Genomic DNA, 15,634 nt, shown 5'->3' on the forward strand with positions numbered 1-15,634 from the left:
GACAATATTTGTTAGGATAAACACATTCATGTCAGGGCTTTCATCTGCAATATGCAATTGATCTATTTCAATGTCTCCATGTAGGAGTAAAACTATATCATGCTCGTATTTATAGCAAGATATATAAATGCATCAATTGCACAATTGTACTTCAGGACCAATTCAATATTCTCATTTTAACCTCTTTTAGCATATAAACTACTACTTTTGGAACCTCTTCAAGAGCTCCAATAATGTTCAAGTCATCAACTTGCATAATAATATGAAAGGCTCTAATTATCATAAAGAGACAGGGGTAAACAAGATCATTTTTTTTCGCTTCGTCAATGAATATTCACTAAGGTGATTAAATCATATTCACCTTACCTGATTTAACCCATATAAGTATTATGAAAAAGTTCCCCAAGAACTTGTAATGTTTGGACTGCAGGTCCCATAAAGTTTACGCTTACCAAGATGTATCATGTCACTTGGTAATTATTTCTACGTCAAAGATGCTTTAAGGGGCGGAGAACTCCAACCCTCAAAATCGTATAAAATATTGCGTGCCATATTGTATCAAAGATATCACCAACGAGATATCATTTTTTATATATTCGCAATTCGACGAACTTATTGAGATCTCATCACTTTATCATATTTAGGTACCTGAACCTCCCATAAGGTTTTATGAAGTATATGTCGTAGGCTCTTCAGGAGCACATTGCCTCCTTACTATGATCATTTTGATCATTTGCTCCTCCCTTTTTCAAGGATTATTATATTTGGAACCGATTGGTTTAACATGCTTCGCATGTCAGACTCTCGTCCTTCGTGATATTAGAAGCATTTTGCAAATAGAAATATGAAATAGTTGGGTCAGCAAATGCTTGCAGCATTTGACTTGAATTATTGAGGATCATACTGATGATAATTCAAAACATATTTCTTAGCTGCATATTCTCTCCCCTTACGTTAGAAAAACTAATACATATCCCCATTTTATTTGGGAAATCCATATGTGCGCACCACGATATATCCATTAATCATATACCGCACATCAAAAACTATAAGATCGAAATATCTAGTTCCTGACCCTGAACCAATTATGAGGGGAGAATTTATCATAATTTATTGGTCTGAAGCAAGTATGCAATATATCATATCTCTGACCAACATGTGAAGCTCTGATCTCACAAGCAATGGTTTAGTTATATTATCGAGGCATCCAATACCAAACCAGCTTAGATATAAACCAACATTATCAAGATGAATTGTCTTGATTACATATTTTGGAAATTATGTTTCCATCTCAGTTATTTTGAGCTAGCAACTTCGTAAATATCAAACTTCCAGTTGACAATAAATGTATATGTGACCATCTCATAGATGCATCTTTCAAGACATCACATTGCAGGTGAATGGGCCCACATTCACCTTTTATATTTTTTCCAGAATTTAGGGGATTCAATCCCAACATTAGCTGGTGTAATCAACTTATCATGAGAGCAAGCAACGCAAACTAATTCTTTTGAATACTCAATTAGCACATCAAATTTAAATCAGGACAACCAAGAAGGTCATATCAACTGATACAATTATCTGTATTAGTAAACTTCAAGTTTATAATGACATGTGCTATTTATTTTAGTAAACTTCTGGTTTACTATTGCATGAGATTTTATGTCATGAACTTGGTTTATTGTGACATGTTATCCCATCATGCCCCCAGTAACGTTTCATATGCGTATTTCTTACCCGAAGTGATACAAGCCCAACTCCATCAAGCTTCATGAAGGTGGAGTCTTTGAAGATCATGGGAGGTCAACATAGGACGGCCTTCAAGATATGAGAGATAGCTTAGATGGAAGGCTTCAAGACCATCACATTCAAGATATAAAAGATAGCTTGGGAGGCTATTTGTGAAAAGAGGCTATTTATGCCAAAAGGGACTATTCCATATATTCAAGACTTTCATCCCCTGAGAAGACTACCGAACAAGACCATTGTTTCATTAAGGGTATGATTGTAATAGTCATATTAGTCTTCTTTACTTCGTATATATACTACTTTAGTTCATTTCATTAGGGAGCTTTTTTGATGAATTATGAATATTGTTGTTATCTCTAGAGAGAGAAACTTATGAGAGGTTTATGGAAGGCTCTGGTTGAATCTTGTCTTGTTGAGAGGATTGATTGCTTGGGAATACAATTCATGTCATCCTAAGAGATTAGGTGCTTACTTGTATTCAATTTGGAGGTCTTAACTAATCTAGAGTTTTGGTTGCCAAATTAGGTCTTTTTTTGGGTCAATCTATCTATCTTTACTTTCCTTGTTATTTTCTTATTTCCGCATATTCGTTATTGTATCATGTAGTAGTAACTTGAAGATATTCAATATTCCAATCATTTGTAGTCTCACTATGATAACCAATTTAATTGCTAGTAAACTTCAGGTTTACTATGATCTATGTTCCGAGCGTAACGATTATGATCTAGGACGAGTGGTGCTATCATATATAACCTCTTCGATATACTTTAATTTATTTATCATAATCAGATATTATTTGGACACTGTTGGTGTCATGATACTTATAGATAAATAATTAGCTCTTCTGGAGCCCTTGGTCATTAGTTTCTAGTACCGTGGTTTTGTAATACTTTAATCTTTCCAAAATAAGTGTTCAAAGCAAAGTCTCATATTAATAACGCGTTATAAAATAAAGACTATAAAGTAAATAAAAAAAATAAGTACATAGAGAGATATCGATATATTATTCAACTTTTAACTCAAGAGAGATTTCTCAAAATAATGGACTATTTACGAGAGTCTACTCTGTTCCCACGAGCGAACTGCAACTATGTAAAACGTTTACCAGAAAATTCACACCACTCGGATCCAGTCCTCGTTACCCACCCGACCCGTATGTCCACTGGTGTATTATCTCCAAAACTAGTCTTCACACAAAAGCCCTAATTTACTTTGTCATATCGTTTCTCTTCTCCTCTTCTTACGTTTCTGAGGTTTGGTTCTCTTTCTTCTACATTATCATGTGCATCTTTCTTCTTTTATCTGTTTGTTAAATATTTCAGACCAAGCTTGCTAATTCACCACTTAACTTATATTTATTGAAAGTTGTCAGTTTAAACTGAACGTGAATTAAAACATTACTTATGACTATTTGTATTTGAATCAATTTAAAATTTACCCGGATCCGCATTCTTGGCTGCACATGCACGTGGCATAATGCTATTTGTTGTATACTTTAAAGGTGGTACGATCATCGTCTTCTTCTTTAACCCTCTCCTAAACCCTAATTTTGTCTCTCTGCAGAAAAAAAGCTTTGAAAGATGGATAACAAAGAGGCTTCAAAAGCCGTTGATGCGCTCAAACCAGCAGCTTCCTCATCTGACCAATCTATTTCCACACCCCAGTAAGTATCTCTCTTTATCTACTTGATAATGATTGTGGTTGCATTGCTTCATCAAAAGAAAACTGTGCAACATACCCAATATATTTCCACAAGTGGGGTCTGGGGAGGTTAGATGTGCGCAGACCTTACCCCTACTTTTTAGGGGTAGAGAGGCTGTTTCTGATAGACCCTCGGCTCAAGATTTGAAAGAATGCAAGAGTAAAAGCTATGATAAAAGATTTGAAGAAAGAAAAGTACTGACAATACAAATATTAAGAATTCTTGTGCTAGGAGAATCGAACCCACATCTTACGAATGCATATGACACCGCTTGACCATATTAAGCTGTCATTCGCTGCTATAAACAATGTATGTTTTGGCAGTCCCCAGCCGTGGTGATATGCTTCATTAAAATCAATTAGAATTATTATTTTGACTATGGGATGGATCTAAATAGAAGCTTTAGGCGATAAGCTAGTTAAAATGTTGCCAAAATATCTTAAATTCATTGAAGGAACTCAAACAAGATTTAAAAACTTACCAGGAAAATCAGTTAATACTATATAATTCTATGTGGACGCAGGGAGATGGATAATCTAGAGGCTTCCGAAGCTATTGAAGCACTCTCATTGAAAGCTTCCTCATCCGAGCCTTCTTCCGTTTTAGCTTCCCAGTAAGTATCTGTCTCAATATGATCTCGCGATCATGTAGTTTCTATTTGAAATACTTCTTTTTATGTTTAATTTCCCACGAGCATGTGAAATATGTTAAATACCTGTAATAATCTTGGAGAACCCCTACAAATTATTGAGTATTGGAATGAAACGGCACTGGATAGCACAAATCAGACATAGAAGATCCATATAGATTTTCCACTTAGTTCGGAATAGAGGATTAGTTGATTGATCTAGTGCGATAGTGTGTGAAATGGGTTTTTTTTTTTAATTCGTCTATGAAAGCATATTACTTTAGTTTTTTAATCTTGTTCATATGTGAGATTGAATTTGTTGCATATCCTGATGTTTTAGGATGACTTTGGAGGAGAAGTTCAAGATTGTTAGGAGTATTGGGGAGGAATGCATACAGGAGGATGAATTGATGAATCTTTTGGAAAAGAAGCCATTTCCCGTTTGCTATGATGGTTTTGAGCCTTCTGGTCGAATGCACATTGCTCAGGTATGTAAACCTGAATTCCACCCACATTTTAACTACAGCAATGAAGATGATAAAATTTTTCCACTTGCTACGTGTCTGGTTTGCAGAATTTGTGGCTTATTTTGTTTCAGAGTTTTACTTGAACATGATTGCTTTTCCATTATCTCCTGATCAGCAATCTACTTCCTTCAGATGCAGGGTCTTTTCACTAGTTAATAAAGTAAAATAAAAAGCAAAAAGAAAGAAACTCATGTGTCGACTTCAAGTGGTTGTCAGATTTGGGGAGGGAATGGGCTGCCTTTGTTCAAAGGGGTGAAGTTTGACGAAACAGCCTCAACTATTTCATATAACCTGTTTGTATATCACAAAATAAAATCAATTCATGATCAATTACTTAGGTCGATAAGCCTATACATCATGTTAATGAAATTAATTAGTGTTTGAGTACCTTTTTTGGTAAAAGGATACACCGAGTTGCAAATACAAATTACTTGTCTATAAGTCTCATTTGATGCTTAATTGGTTCATGCTTCAGTTTAAGTTTAAGTGTTTCCAGGCTCCAAGGAAAAGAACTTCTGTAGCAAATTCGTGCAAGGTTGATCATGTAACTTAGACAACTTCTAAGGATGTATATATCAATTACTACTCGGGGTAGGTTTATGAGAACTAGGGGTGTTCACGGTATGTTAAAAACCGATCCAAACCGAAATCGAACCAAACTTATTAAATAAACCGAAATTTACTTGGGTTGGGTTTGGTTTGGTTTGAAATTTTTAAAAACCGATAATATATGGTTTGGTTTTGGTTTTACTAAAAGCACACCGAAGAAAAAACCTAACCGAACTGACAAATTTTATACATAATTTTTATATATATATATATATATAAAATATTAATTTTTATAAATACTTTTAAATAATTTGTATACCTTTTAAGCAATTTTGTTTGTCTCTAATAGGCTAATGAACTTTATACCTTAAGCCCATCTTTAAAAAGAAATCCATGAATTCAAACTTATTAATTCAAAGAAACAACTGTGAGATTTACCTAGATTTATTTTTTGTATTTCTTTTAAACTTTATTCACTTAATTGAAACTTAAAAATTCTAAGACATTTTCTCCATATTCCAAGAAAACTATAGCTACCACAATAAAAGGGTAATAACGAATTATAAGTTGGAAAAGAATAGAAAATTCTCTCCTAATTGTAGGGGAAAAAAACATGAAAGAGAGAAATATCGTTAGTTTTTTTATAAACCGGAAAACCGTCCCAAACCGACTACAACCAAATCGATGGATATGTATTATATTTGGTTTGGTTTGGTTTGGTTTTAATAATTTTAAAAACCAACTTGATTGGTTTGGTTTTGGTTTTGACCCAAACCGACCCATGAACAACCCTTATGAGAACTAAGAAGGGGAAAAAAGAACAGACGAATGTAGTAGCTTTAAACTATAGACTTAACTGGCATTAATGTAAGACTTTATACCATTATAAAAGAAATTATAAACTTTACTGGCTTTAATGTAAGATTTTATCCCGTTGTCAAAAGAAAAAAATCTCAACTTTACTGGACAGAAAAGTCTGGCAGTTCTGGGATCTGTGAACAACGAGGAAATTTGGGGGCTTGAGGGAAGGGAAGGTACAACATATTGAAAGGTTTATTCTTGAAATGTTATGATGCCATTACCATAACCACCATACTGCCAGTAAGGATAACTGGAGGATCAAAATTATTTGTTAACTATCTTGGCAGAGATTTTTGTTTGGCATGGCCTGCATGCATAAGAAAAAATGATGACTGAAACATGATACCTTCGCATGATGGGGCCTATCAGGAGCCACCTTTCCAAAGCTTACATTCCTGTTCTTCTTTCTTTTTCTTTCTTTTTAACCCCTAAAAGTTATTTGCTTTTTATGTTTCACCAGAACTTACTTTTACCTTCACCTTGCAAAACTAGAGTTTGAACACCACTTGTAAATAATCGAAGAAGCATGACAGGTACAGGAACTACTAAAGGTACTAAAGAAACAACAAGAACAAGTACTAATTCATCAGCTAAGATACTCCCGTAAAGTCGAAAACCAAGTGATAAGGTCATGTGAAATCTCGAGATGTTAATGGGCAACCAACTAATTATTGGACTTCCTGAAAATGGATGTCAAATTAGATCACTGCTAGATGATACATTGTTGAATAAATCATCAGGAAAATCTATAGTTATGCCGTTCTTTCTTCCTGTTACATTTGTACAGGTCAGTTATTGAACTTAGTGGAGGGGCTCCTGCGCAGTTTTGTATTCTTTTTAGCATCTCATGATTGTTTTTTTTCTCTTTTACAATTTCTTTGCTAAACAGGGAGTTTTGAAGGCACTAAATGTCAATAAACTGACTTCGGCTGGCTGCAAGGTGAAGATCTGGATTGCAGATTGGTTTGCCCAGCTAAATAACAAGATGGGAGGTGATTTGAAGAAAATTGAGGTTGTTGGTCAATATTTTATTGAGATATGGAAGGCTGTGGGAATGAATCTTGAAGGGGATCAAGTAGAATTTTTGTGGTCTTCAAAAGAGATTAACTCCAGAGCTCATGAGTACTGGCCTCTTGTAATGGACATAGCTCGAAGGAACAAGCTTCCGAGGATTTTAAGGTATAGGCTAAAGCATTTAAACCTCTCTTTTTTCTCCTGAAAAGGAGCAGTCAGTTATTGCTTACATGCTTTTTCTTCATTATAAGATGCTGCCAAATTATGGGTCGGTCTACGCAAGATGAGTTAACCGCTGCCCAGATTTTTTACCCGTGCATGCAATGTGCTGACATATTCTTCCTTAAGGTAATCTGCTTTTATAACTAACTGTTTGGAAATATTTTCTTTCTTGTTCAGTTAGCTGGATAAGTCAAATATAAGCATTTTTGTGAGACTAGAGTAGAAAGAATGGAAGCACCTTCACTGTTGTTCTTTTTTTAGGCATGCAAGTTACCCCTCTATTGTCACTTAATAATCTACTCCTTGCTTGTCTTGGTCAATTCTGCAATGTCATTATGTTTCTTGCTTGTCTAGGTTACCAATGAGTAAAAAACGCGTTGCCAGTTGTTTCTATGCATATAGCTGGCTTGCTTTGAGTTTCTAGTTTCAGTAGCATATGCTTCTTGATATTCTTAAATATGAGAGCTGCGTACTTCTTGTTTCATTTGTTGCCTGTACGATTATGTGTGCTTTTGTTCAATCTTCTATGTGTATGCCACAATTGTAATTATTTGTTTAAATTATGATAAGGAATTTTGTTGTTTATAGGCTGACATCTGTCAACTAGGCATGGACCAGCGCAAGGTTAATGTACTTGCTAGAGAGTACTGTGATGACATCAAGAGGAAAAACAAGCCTATCATATTGTCTCACCGTACGATAGTCTTTTCTTTATTCTATATAATTCAAACTCTATTTTTACTTGACTTAACTCTTCTGTTTGATATGTTTGTTTCCTTATGATCTTGGCGTGCAGATATGCTTCCTGGTTTGCAGGAAGGTCAAGAGAAGATGTCCAAGAGTGACCCTTCTTCTTCCATTTACATGGAGGATGAAGAGGTATCTTCAAATTTTACCTCTAGGCTATCTAGCTATATATATTAGTCACCTGTAACACAGTGCTAGAATTGTTTTTAGGTTGAGTGTCAGTGTTAGTAATAGATTTTTCTAACAGTTGGTTTTGTTGCCTCCGAGGTTCTTGTGTAATGACAGTTTTTTTTCCTGTGCTATGTATGAACACCAAAGGCAGAGGTAAATCTCAAGATAAAGAAGGCTTTTTGTCCACCAAAGGTTGTAGAAAATAATCCATGTCTGGAGTACATCAAGTATATCGTCCTCCCTTGGTTTAACGAGTTCAAAATTGAGCGAAGTGCTGATAATGGCGGTGACAGGTGAGTCATTTCATGCATTTGCTCATATCCATCCAGCTGATTTGCTAACAACAGTACAATCATTTTAGCTCATCTTTCGTTTTATTTTTCCCACACTAGGACCTACAAGACTTTTGAAGAATTAGCTGCTGACTATGAAAGTGGGAGCTTGCATCCTGCAGACCTGAAACCTGCATTAGCAAAAGCAATCAATAAGATATTACAGGTACATTTGATACAATTCATAATGCCAATCTCCTGGGTAGTCCTTGTATTAACTACAAATCGACACATTTGCAAATTTGCCCTGTTTGTTTTGCATTGACTCTGTTGATATTCTACTTTTACTTTAGTAGCACTGAGGTGAAAAGTGATCTCTTGATTGTTGGTGTTGTTACCTCATAGTTCTTTGAGTTTGATATATACAATTAATATAGCCCGAACACCCTAGAATAACTTCTTTGTTTGTTGCATATCCTCATGTTATATTTTCAATTTCAAGTTACAAAATCGTATTACTTGATTAAAAAAAATCAATAATCAATCATATCAGCAACTTAATATCAACTAATACTAAATTTTAAGATATTGCACACTTGGTGCCTGGTATCTGATGAGCCTGAGATTGTATAGTTAATGTTGAATAGACTACTGTCTCTGAAGATCGGGACACCACAAAATTTTTATTCTTTTATAGTTCAATATATTTGTGATTCCACCTTCCTTTCGTTGTCCGCCTGACTTAGTTTTCAATGTGATATGCAGCCGGTGCGTGATCATTTTAAGAATGATCAGAAAGCCAAAGACCTTGTGAAAAGGGTGAAGGTATGTGTTCCTGAATTGCCTAAATGTTCTACGTTGGATAAGATGTCTTGTCAGTGTTAAGTACACTTTGCCACTTAGGGTCAGGGCACACCATTATTTACTTTTCAAAAAACTGTTCAGGGCACACCATTATTTACTTTTCAAAAAACCGTGAAGTGGAACATATTTCCTAATTCTACCTTGTCTAGGAAGTGGCAACTAATGTTAGTTTGTTTAAGTGGCTTCATTTATCAAAAGGAAGATTATTGAAAAAGTAATTATGATTGAAGAATAGAATAGGTCATTGAAGTTCTTCATGAGTTTTGAGAAAAGTAATTCTACTTGGACCATCTTGAAGTTGTGGGGTGGGTTACAATGATCCGCTTGTATCATTCTTTTGTAAACCCACCTTAACCTGAACTAAGCCAGAAATGTTTGTTATATTTGTTGATAAAGTTAAGCCAGAGCTGAAATTATGTTGCTCTTGTTTCTTATATCTCTGTTTTCCCATCCTCAAACAAGAAGCACCATCATCTCTCTTTACTTTTTCTAAGCTCATGTTTGTTTTCACCACCGCCTACTTGTTGTGGTCCCTGTATCTTATTCACCCTTTCCTTCTCCACGTGATTGTTTTCCTTAGTCTAGTGTAGATATTCTGTTAGCAAGCTTAAAAGATTTTTTGAAAATTGGACATTCAGAAACAATAGCATCTCATTTTTGTGGCTCGTGTCTCGACCATATTCAAGGGGATAAGTGTTCAAAACTAGTTTTATGGCAACATTCTTATCTAAGTTTTGTTGTCATCTTTTGTGCAGAGTTTCAAGGTAACTAGGTGAGCTCTAGCTGAATGAAGTGAAGTGGATTGAGAGATGGTAATGGCTGTCTGGGAGTTCCGCTACTTGGTTTCCCAAGAAAACATCATAGAAAACCCACCATTTTTGATTTCGAATCATAAGTTTAAATTTTGTTAACTGTGATTTCACTGGGGAAATGCCTCTGAAACATTTGTTAGCTACATGGATGTTTACAGATAGCAATTTTATTGGGACTTCTCTATATTTAATAACCTTTTTTTTATGCACATGAATTATTTTGTCTGATTACAACTCAGAACTTGGCACTTTGATAACCACATTATAATATAGAATATGCCGACATGGGAAGAGGCATAGGTGCACTCTTTTAGGCGTGGGAGTGAAGAAAAATTTAAAAATCAGCTTCTAAGTGATTATTTTCATCCATTTGATAGCCACATTATCAAATATGATGCTATACTTGTTCCCCCTGTATATTTCTTCTTACATCTTAATATGTCATGCGTATTTTACTTCAACTTTGTTTTATTCTTCTTAACTGTAATAACTATATGTTCCAAATACGTTTCTTTTCCGGGCAGAATTGGTGAAAAAAGAATTGGCTAGAGCTCCATTACTTTTGCTCAGAAATTTTTTGGAGTCAAAATAATGGAATTTGAATAGTGTATTTCTTTTATTCTATAGTTAAGATGCGATGACAATTTATTTTAACAAAGTATCTCTTTCTTTTCTAGGTCAAATCAGTGGGTAAAAACCTGGCTGAAATTTCATTATGAGCCAAATAGAAAAATTGGCCCAAATAAGAGTTTAAGCCAATTATTTTAATAAATTAAGTCCGGAAAAGATCATCCAAAAACCTAATGAATTTAAAAAGGTAAAACATTACTTTTGATAAAATGATATCTGGACAAAAATTATTCACGTGCCATTACGTGAATCACACCTCCTTTCGGTCGAGGCAGTTCAAGAGTGCAAATGCTATCAAATAATCAAGTATATGAGGGTAATTAGATTTTTTATACACCTATCTATTTAGTCTTATGAACAATGAAGTCATTAGCATGTATTAATATTTTTTACTACGATAAAATAATTCAAATGTGATAAAATAATTCAAATGCGTGTAGTAAATCTGAACACCATCGTTATAATTTGTTTGTCCATTTTTACAATTTTTACATTTTTATTTTCAAATTTTTATTGCGGTGTAATAAACACAAGATTAAAAAAATATTTTGATACATTCTACATATTTTTAGTATTTTTTTTTTTAAATTTCATGTTAAGTTAAAATCAGACAAATAAATTGACACGAAAATAATAAAATAGAGCAGTGAGAATGTGGTTGAAAGGAAAAAGCAGCCATCATAGATAAACCAACCACTCAAGGACTATAACAAGAGCAATTATTAGAAACACCTGCCAACATCATCCCCAGATACGGCCCGACCCGGGACAAGCCCAATTTGCATATACAGTGTGCTCACACAGCAAAGTCTCAGCTGAAAGTGGAGCCACATTGGATCCTTCAACTCAACAAAATTTTCAGCTACTTGAGGTATTCTCTCGATTGACATTTCTGACTTTCAATTCAGTTCAATAATTTGTGTTTTAGCCCAATTGCTTTTGTTGTTTTCTTTCTTCTTATAGTTATGTTGACTGTTTAGTGAATATTTTACCCTTAAGTTTTAAGTTGCTGAATTTGGTATTTACATTAGGAAGAGAGCTAGCTGCTTGTTTCTAAAATTAAGTCTCTGTGTTTTTTGAAAGAGAGGAGTTACAGTTATAGCCACATTAACTTTCTACTGAAGTAGGCGTTTGGCCATACATTTTATAGCCACATTAACTTTCTGCTTAGGTAGGCGTTTGGCCATAGATTCCAAATATTTTTGACTTTATTTAGAATTTATGAAGTTGGAGTTTAAGATAGAGTCGTGTTTTGTTGTACTCTTTGCAAAGGAGAGAATAGAGCACAGGTTTGGTCTTTGGAGCACTTTTCCAAATTTGGATTTGGAAATTTTATAACTAAATACTGATTTTGAAATAAAGTGAATAATTCTCATAGCCAAACGGATCCTTAATTTCTGATGAGTTTTATAACTAGTCTAGAGCTGTTTCCTTTCGTTTTAGCTAACAGAAATAACATTTTGTTCATGTTTTACAGGGTAGGGGACCAGGGGTAGGGTGGGCTTTGTTTGGCACATGTACCGAATCCCACTTGGGTTGATTGACATTTTGATGCCTAGTGTATGATGGGTTTATGAGACGGATTAGTTGATCTTGTTGGTACTTGTAATCTTTCCAATGGCTGATGATTCTGGAAAGCAACCAAGGCACCGTAACCTTACCCCGTTGAGGATGATGAGGGGTATTTTCTGTCTAATTGTGTTAGTACTCTCTGCATTTATGGTGTTAATTTATTTTGGTTTTTGGGCTGCTATTCCCTTGCGAACTATCAGTGTCCATTATAGCAGAGTGGGAGTATCCTTCTGTTTTGGATGTTGGTTAGCTTTGTGGCCCTTTTGGTTTGAAAAAATTAACAAAACCAAAGTGGTAATCTCTGGAGATTCTGTTCCATCTGCGAAGCGAGTCTTGGTTATTGCAAACCATCGAACTGAGGTTGATTGGATGTACTTGTGGGATCTTGCTTTGCGCAAAGGATGTGTGGGTTCGCTTAGGTATATACTTAAGAGCAGTTTGATGAAATTGCCTGTGTTTGGTTGGGTTTTTCATGTTATGGAGTTCATACCTGTTGAGAGAAAATGGGAGGCGGATGCATTGAAGCTTCGTCAGATGCTTTGCACATATAAAGATCCTCAAGATCCCCTATGGCTTGTTGTTTTTCCAGAAGGCACTGATTTCACGTATGTTCCCTTTAACTCTGACTTTCGGATTTATGTATATGTATGTGGGAGTGTGTCTGTGTGGCTTGAATAATTAGTTGTGGGAGTGTGTCTGTGTGGCCTGAATAATTAGTGTATTTTTCTCGCCAGTACTACTGCTAATTGAACTTACTTGCTTCCTTGCTTTACAGAGAACAGAAGTGCATTCGTAGTCAAAGATATGCTTCTGAAAATGGGTTGCCTATTCTGAAGAACGTACTTCTTCCCAAGACGAAGGGTTTTTATGCCTGTTTGGAGGAACTGAGAGGTTCCTTGGATGCAGGTAGCCCTTCTTTTACCTTCTTCCTTATTTAATTATTTGACCGATGTTTGTCATATTATTCCTGTTTATTAGTTTGTGATGCTAAATTGCATTACTTTGGTGGCCCAAGTTCTATATTTACTCTGATCATGAAACTTCCTTGTTGGTCCTGCGTAAACAATGAGGAGTGCTTAGCAAATTCATTAGGTGGAGTCTGCTTTTGAACTAGAAATTTATTTTTGATGGCAGTACAGTAACTAATTGCCTTCAGATATGGCTGTGTTTTGTTGCATTTTGTTGAAACTTGATTGTTACCATTTCCTGGACATCTAATATTCTGTTAGCAAGCCACATTGCATCTTGTACAGGTATTTAGTGATGTTAGAGTCATGCTTTTCCCCTGTGAAGTTAGAATTTGCTCATCTTGATTCAGGGATATTCTTAGATTCATAGGCGGACAGTGGATAAGATGCAGTTGATATATTAGAAGCATGCCATGTCAAAGCTGACCACGGTGGACAAGGATGTCTGATGTGGATAGATCTATTGTCTTTGCTGTTTTCTTTTCCTCTCCATGTTTGTGGCATTATTGTCTTCTCGGAACACCCCTTGTCATACTCTCTATTTACGCGGAGGAAGAGTATTGTATCTGATATTGACTCTTTGCTAGACCTTCTGCATTCCTTCAATCTATAGAAGGATGCCCTCATTTTTTATGTAATCTTTTCAGTACCTTCTTCGTACCTTTTTATTGTACTAAAATCGTACCTTTTCATAAATAGAAACATCAAAGATGAACAGTTCTTTTTCTTATAGATATAGCTAGTCACACTCCACTTGAGAGATAGTAAAGAACCGTCAACACAAAATGCCTATCTTATTGTTTCTTTTTAAACCAATATACGTTGCTTTTTTTAGTTGCAGATACATTAGAACGAGAACTTCAGAGAACATGCTATATCCTTTGTGGTCATGCCCTAATGGTTTTATTTTCATCATCATATTTCAAACGAAGTAGAGTTTCTTCATATACTTCTTTCAAAAGTATACTTTCATCTGTTTGGTAGTCCCTAATGAGGATAGACTAATGGCAAGCAGTTGTCCCAATTTTCCAATTAAACTTCTTTTGACTGTCCATTTCGTGCTTTTTCAGTTTATGACATCACAATTGGCTACAAGCATAATTGCCCTTCTTTTTTGGACAATGCTTTTGGGGTTGATCCAGCTGAAGTTCATATGCACGTCCGCTGTATTGCTATTGCGGATATACCAGAATCTGAATATCAGGCTGCTTCATGGTTGACGGATACATTCAGTGACAAGGATAAATTGTTGTCCGATTTTCATTCAGAAGGTCATTTCCCTCGCGAAGGAATAGAAAATGAGCTGTCTACGGCCAAGTGTCTAGCAAACTTCATCTTTGTGATAACATTGACTGTACTTTGTACATATCTAACGCTTTTCTCGTCCATTTGGTTCAAGATATATGTTTCCTCTGTATGTGCATTCTTGGCAACAGCTACATTCTTCAATATTCGGCCTTCGCCCATTGTATCTTTATGAATGCAGTCGCCTTTTAAGATTTTATATAAGCTAGCGTTAATTTAGTACAATTTTCCCTGTGCTATTGTGTTGAATTCACTGTCTGTTGTGATCCCTTGAAGTTCCTTTTCTATATTGTATGATCTGGCCCTATTCTGATTATGTCTTAATGTTCAGGTCAGAGGTTAACAAAGGAATTATTTTACATTTGGTAGATATTTCCAAAAAGAATAATAAGTAATTTTCCTTATTTACAACTACACCTCAATCCCAAAAAAGAAGCTGGGATTGGGCCGTATGAAGCTTCACGGATCATGTTCTATATTTTGTATTGTGAGGATATATCATAAATCGACTATCTTTATATTGACTGCCAGCCTAACACATCCCTCTTACTTATCAGTTTGGTATGGCAAGGTGAGCAAGTTCATAGAGGCAGAGATCATTTTCATAAGTTTGATATTGTAAAGCAAGAAGCTATAAAACTAACGTGTAAATTTCTTATTTCCTTTTCTTGACCGAATCTTTGATCATGTAACTTATCTTTTCACGTTATCTTTGAATTTTTATTTCAGCTGTGGACCTGTTGTTTCTAGCAACTTTTAATTTCGGAGTAGGGTTAAGAAAATTTCAAAGGGTTTGGGACCATCACTATGCCATCTAACAATGGTCCTAACCGGTTGAGTTTTAAATAGTCTGAACGTACGACTGGAAAAGTCAATAATAAGTCTATTTTTTCAGCCAAATGCAAGAAAGATAAGAGAGCAGAAAGGAAAGAAAATTTAGATTTCGAGTTTTAACCATCTGCTATTCGAAATTCATGAGCCCAACTAAACTGGATATGCACCCAGTAAGCCAGTTAAAGGGGGTAAAGCGTTTTCTATCGA

General features: G+C 35.2%; 2 protein-coding genes across 2 annotated transcripts; both read left to right on the forward strand.

Annotated features, from left to right (window-relative positions):
• Positions 1–2,889: 2,889 nt before the first annotated feature.
• Positions 2,890–10,327, forward strand: LOC132064981 (tyrosine--tRNA ligase 1, cytoplasmic). The gene is made up of 12 exons (XM_059458172.1): positions 2,890–3,002; positions 3,313–3,412; positions 3,975–4,064; positions 4,420–4,567; positions 6,906–7,195; positions 7,282–7,378; positions 7,841–7,946; positions 8,049–8,131; positions 8,318–8,463; positions 8,563–8,668; positions 9,208–9,267; positions 10,062–10,327. The coding sequence occupies exons 2-12, from the start codon at positions 3,330–3,332 to the stop codon at positions 10,080–10,082; spliced, it is 1,230 nt and encodes a 409-aa protein (XP_059314155.1). The 5' UTR covers positions 2,890–3,002; positions 3,313–3,329; the 3' UTR covers positions 10,083–10,327.
• Positions 10,328–11,426: 1,099 nt separating this feature from the next.
• On the forward strand, positions 11,427–14,818 carry LOC132064982 (probable 1-acyl-sn-glycerol-3-phosphate acyltransferase 5). Its single transcript, XM_059458173.1, has 4 exons — positions 11,427–11,619; positions 12,226–12,925; positions 13,096–13,226; positions 14,359–14,818. The coding sequence occupies exons 2-4, from the start codon at positions 12,366–12,368 to the stop codon at positions 14,766–14,768; spliced, it is 1,101 nt and encodes a 366-aa protein (XP_059314156.1). The 5' UTR covers positions 11,427–11,619; positions 12,226–12,365; the 3' UTR covers positions 14,769–14,818.
• Positions 14,819–15,634: the final 816 nt, after the last annotated feature.

This window comes from Lycium ferocissimum, chromosome 7 (genome assembly GCF_029784015.1).
Source record: "Lycium ferocissimum isolate CSIRO_LF1 chromosome 7, AGI_CSIRO_Lferr_CH_V1, whole genome shotgun sequence".
Taxonomy (NCBI): domain Eukaryota; kingdom Viridiplantae; phylum Streptophyta; class Magnoliopsida; order Solanales; family Solanaceae; genus Lycium; species Lycium ferocissimum.

Bases quoted from the DNA above. Each gene is read 5' to 3' on its own strand.
- LOC132064982 (XM_059458173.1), top strand. From the start codon at position 12,366: ATGGCTGATGATTCTGGAAAGCAACCAAGGCACCGTAACCTTACCCCG. The intron at 12,926-13,095 runs GTATGTTCCCTT...CTTGCTTTACAG, and splicing joins CCAGAAGGCACTGATTTCAC to AGAACAGAAGTGCATTCGTA. The intron at 13,227-14,358 runs GTAGCCCTTCTT...GTGCTTTTTCAG, and splicing joins GAGAGGTTCCTTGGATGCAG to TTTATGACATCACAATTGGC.
- LOC132064981 (XM_059458172.1), top strand. From the start codon at position 3,330: ATGGATAACAAAGAGGCTTCAAAAGCCGTTGATGCGCTCAAACCAGCA. The intron at 3,413-3,974 runs GTAAGTATCTCT...ATGTGGACGCAG, and splicing joins CAATCTATTTCCACACCCCA to GGAGATGGATAATCTAGAGG. The intron at 8,132-8,317 runs GTATCTTCAAAT...TGAACACCAAAG, and splicing joins TTTACATGGAGGATGAAGAG to GCAGAGGTAAATCTCAAGAT.